Source organism: Diorhabda carinulata, chromosome 2 (genome assembly GCF_026250575.1).
Source record: "Diorhabda carinulata isolate Delta chromosome 2, icDioCari1.1, whole genome shotgun sequence".
Lineage (NCBI taxonomy): Eukaryota > Metazoa > Arthropoda > Insecta > Coleoptera > Chrysomelidae > Diorhabda > Diorhabda carinulata.
Genome location: NC_079461.1, coordinates 9,127,631 through 9,131,510, shown reverse-complemented (window position 1 = coordinate 9,131,510; position 3,880 = coordinate 9,127,631). Strand labels below are relative to the sequence as shown.

Here is a 3,880-nt window from a genome sequence, read left to right as displayed (position 1 = left end):
TTATATGTTTGTATTCTAGTTTTTTCAAGCTTCTGTCTACAATTCCTCTCTCTATTGACCTTACTAATTAAAATGAACATTTTTTCTGTTCGAATGTTTCTGTTCGATTCCGCAATATATTAAAAAACTTCCCTAATTTTCTATTAGGATTATCTTATAGTAATTTCTGAAGGAATTGATGATTCAATCTATGTGCTTTAAGATTCTACGGGTTGACATATTCCATAATTATTATTTTTCTGCAAAAATTTTTTTTGCACAAATTGCACAACTTTCATTTTATTGACACATAGGGTATATACATTATTATTGTTTGTAAACATTTGTGACTGAAAATATTATTCGACAGTTGTCAGTAAAAAAAAATGGTTTCAGCTGTCCTATGAATTCAATCACTTATTATCGAGCTCTCCGAATTCCATTATTAGAATCACTATAGAGACAATATAACAAATTTCACTGTTATACAATATACAATACAATGTTTGTTTTAGAAATCCAACGACTATTTGCTGAATTACTTAAATTTAAATAAATGTTTTCTTTTTTATGTGACAAAATTAAAGATCCTTAAAAATGTAATATTATGTGTTGTAAGGTGAGATAAAAAAATTCGGCACTTAGAAGGTGCACTTCAACTATTTAATTTCATTCCAAGAAGTACTTCAGTCAGAACTTGTCAGTTTGGTACTATAGTCGCTATCAATATTAAATTTTGTTTCTGGTTGAAAAAAGTGCTGATTAAACTGACCATATCTTAAAATAAATCTATTGCTATTTTGAGTCTCGGTGTAGTAGTAGTGAGTAGTATGATCAATATATACTTCCAACGGTCTGAGCAATTTCGACTTAGTAAAGATTATTTATCAAAAATATGTTTTAGGGTTATCTAAAAGCGTTCAATAGAGAAAAGCGAATTCTAAAAATATTTGGAATATATCCACTTGAGAAAATGCAATTGAAATTGAATAATCTACGATTCATTGTGTGTTTTACCATAAATTTTATACAGTTGGCCTTAATTATGATACTTCTAGTAGTGAACGACATTGAGAACTTTATGGAAGCCTTGCATTTTATGACAATTACGATAACTGTATTGTCTAAGATATCTCGTCTATTTATGGCTGCGAAAGATATGAAAGACATAGAAAATTATTTGGCCAATTTCGAGACATCAAAAATCCCACATGGTATAGTTGGTTATGTTATTGATGAAGCATATTTCAGGGATCGGTTCTATCTACCACAATGGTATGATAATTTTCAAATATTAATTTGTAAACTCCTGCTTGATACTTAGCAAAGACGCTCACTCTGATATTTAATTATATATATTCAATAAATTTTTTTTCAAGGACTTTGATAACATTTTTGACGTTACTCCAGCTTGCCACCTGTCTCATTTTTCATACTCAGAGACTAGTATTCATCGTTAGTTGGTTTCCATTCGATCTTCAAAAACCGGAGTTTTATTTTCCCACAGTTATTTTCCAAATAATCGTTTTAATTTTTAATGCTTTCCCTAATATTGCTATTGATACGACATATTATGTCTTAGTTGATATAGCATGCTGTGAATTAGACATTTTGATGTACAAATTAACAAATTTGGATCCATCAAAAAATACAAACGATACAATTAAAGAATTGAAAGAGGATGTTATTTGTCATCAAACGATTTTAAGGTGAGTTATCTATGTATCTAACATGTAACTATTAATAGAAACGGTAGTATTGCATAAAATCTTTGATTTTATATTCAACTTAAAGGCTCTGTTCTAATCAAAATGCCACGGTTTCGTCACTGATTACTTATCCAAGCATGTTGAAATTTTTGTCAGTTATGTCAGTATGGCTTGGCAACGTCGTCTATAATTGATAGATCCCTTTGTTTAGTCTGGATAACTTGAGAGAAAAAAAAATATGCACGTTGTGTTTTGTTTGGAAAGTAGGATCTATTTCAATGGGGAATTGGCCCAATTTTGGAATGGCCCCGATATCGATGAAGAAGAACTTTTTATCTTCATATCAAAGACAACTTAAACGTATATATCACTAATAAAATGTACACGAGCTACGATTCACATAAAACATCACGAAAATCCTCCAAAGCAGTGCAAACGAGATTGATAAATGGTCTAAAAAATGAAAATATAAAGATAAACATCTAGAAAAGTCAAGTAGTTTTCTACAAAAAGAGAACAAGCCATCAAACGAATAAAGAAATCCATTGGACAAACAAGGCCAAATACCTGGACGTGATAATGGAGTGAGGACTTACTTTTAACGAGTACGTTAAGATAACAGTGACCAAAGTGAGGCCAAGACTCAGTGGATTGATCGGTAAAAAAAGCAAACTGAATACAGACACCAAACTTAGGTTTTTAAGTTTGGTGTCTGTACACACTAATATTGGATACATTGAACACTAGAGCAGAAACGTTATTCGAGGAATTGGAAACACATCCTAGCGATAATTTAAGGGAACTTAATAAATGGATCCGAGAAGACCACAGAAAATACGGGAGACCTAGAAGACAACTGGAAGTTAGGTTATTTTAGTACAAAATTAAAAAATACACAAAATCATACGTAAACAATATAATGGGAATAAATGGAAACCAAAAAAATATCCTTGTATTTATGTCAACCCACAAGAGGTCACCTTCAACACAGTAGCTCCCCATTTTGTAGAGAGAGTGTCGAATTATACATCGAAGACAACTCTAGATATAGCGAAGGACTACTCGGATTAGAGCTTTTTTCTCCAAAGAAGGTTTATAAATGTTCCAATCAAGGTAGCAAAAACCCACATATTTTACAACTACAAAACAACCATAACGTTGAGAAGCATCAGCCGACTATATTCACCAGTTAACCGTTCCAAAACAAGAAAATCTCCCTCAACAACGTGACGTAATTTACTATAAGGTCCTGTCGGAATGACAGGGGTGGGAGTGGTGGAATGTCTTGTTTCGTATTCGTCTGTAGACCATGTCATGGGGTGGATGCTTAATGGAACATACATACATGAACATACACCTATTTTGAGGAAAATAAGGGACGAAATACAGAGAGATTCATATTACGAGTAGAAATCCAAAATAATCCATGTTACAAAACTTTGAATCATATTTTCGAATCTTCATGTGTTCACAACTAGGGCTTCAATTTTATACATAAGAATCCATAATTTTTTATTTCTTCTATGCACGTAGCGACAATACTCGCTACTAAAAGTGCCTGACAGATAGTAACTTTTGGCTACTGTATTTAACAACCAAAGATAGCCTCAGGTAGAGCCTTAAAGTAATTTGTTAAGCACGTAATCTCTTATGGTTATTATTGTTTTAGATTCATTCTCTGTGTACAAAACAATGTATTCGCCGGATTAATGTTTCTACAATGTATTGGAAGTATAATAACCATATGCGTATTGGGATTTCAATTTACTACAACGGTACTTATGCTTAGATATGTTATAAATAAAATTGTTAGAGAGATTTCACCTTGCCTTTGAAAAATAAAATCGCTTTGTTGTAAAAAGTCAACTTTTATTTTCAAAAATCATAACTCAAAGTAAAAAGAATTCACTTACTCTAGGTAAAGAGTGATAAGAGTCAGCTTCACTTAGACCGAGTGAACTGTTGCTAGAGCATCGACTTTACTTCTAAAAGTTAGATGAAAAGTAAAATGGCGCTGGTCACACAGAAGCTGTTGATTGGTAATGATATGTGAGTGAGTATAACCAATTCTCAAACTAACTGAAACCATTTGATGATGAAGACTCGCTAAGATATTTTCCAATTTCTTCACTTACGTTTTCAGTTGAAAAAGTTTAATTTGAAGATTCTAATAAAACATATACCAATACAAT

General features: G+C 31.8%; 1 protein-coding gene across 1 annotated transcript; it reads left to right on the top strand.

Annotated features, from left to right (window-relative positions):
* The first annotated feature begins 1,005 nt into the window (after positions 1 to 1,005).
* On the top strand, positions 1,006 to 3,523 carry LOC130903716 (uncharacterized). The gene is made up of 3 exons (XM_057815955.1): positions 1,006 to 1,254; positions 1,359 to 1,688; positions 3,358 to 3,523. Exons 1-3 carry the CDS (start codon positions 1,025 to 1,027, stop codon positions 3,521 to 3,523), a joined length of 726 nt encoding a protein of 241 aa, XP_057671938.1. The 5' UTR covers positions 1,006 to 1,024.
* Positions 3,524 to 3,880: the final 357 nt, after the last annotated feature.

Bases quoted from the DNA above. Each gene is read 5' to 3' on its own strand.
- LOC130903716 (XM_057815955.1), top strand. From the start codon at position 1,025: ATGATACTTCTAGTAGTGAACGACATTGAGAACTTTATGGAAGCCTTG. The intron at 1,255-1,358 runs GTATGATAATTT...TTTTTTTTCAAG, and splicing joins CGGTTCTATCTACCACAATG to GACTTTGATAACATTTTTGA. The intron at 1,689-3,357 runs GTGAGTTATCTA...TTATTGTTTTAG, and splicing joins TGTCATCAAACGATTTTAAG to ATTCATTCTCTGTGTACAAA.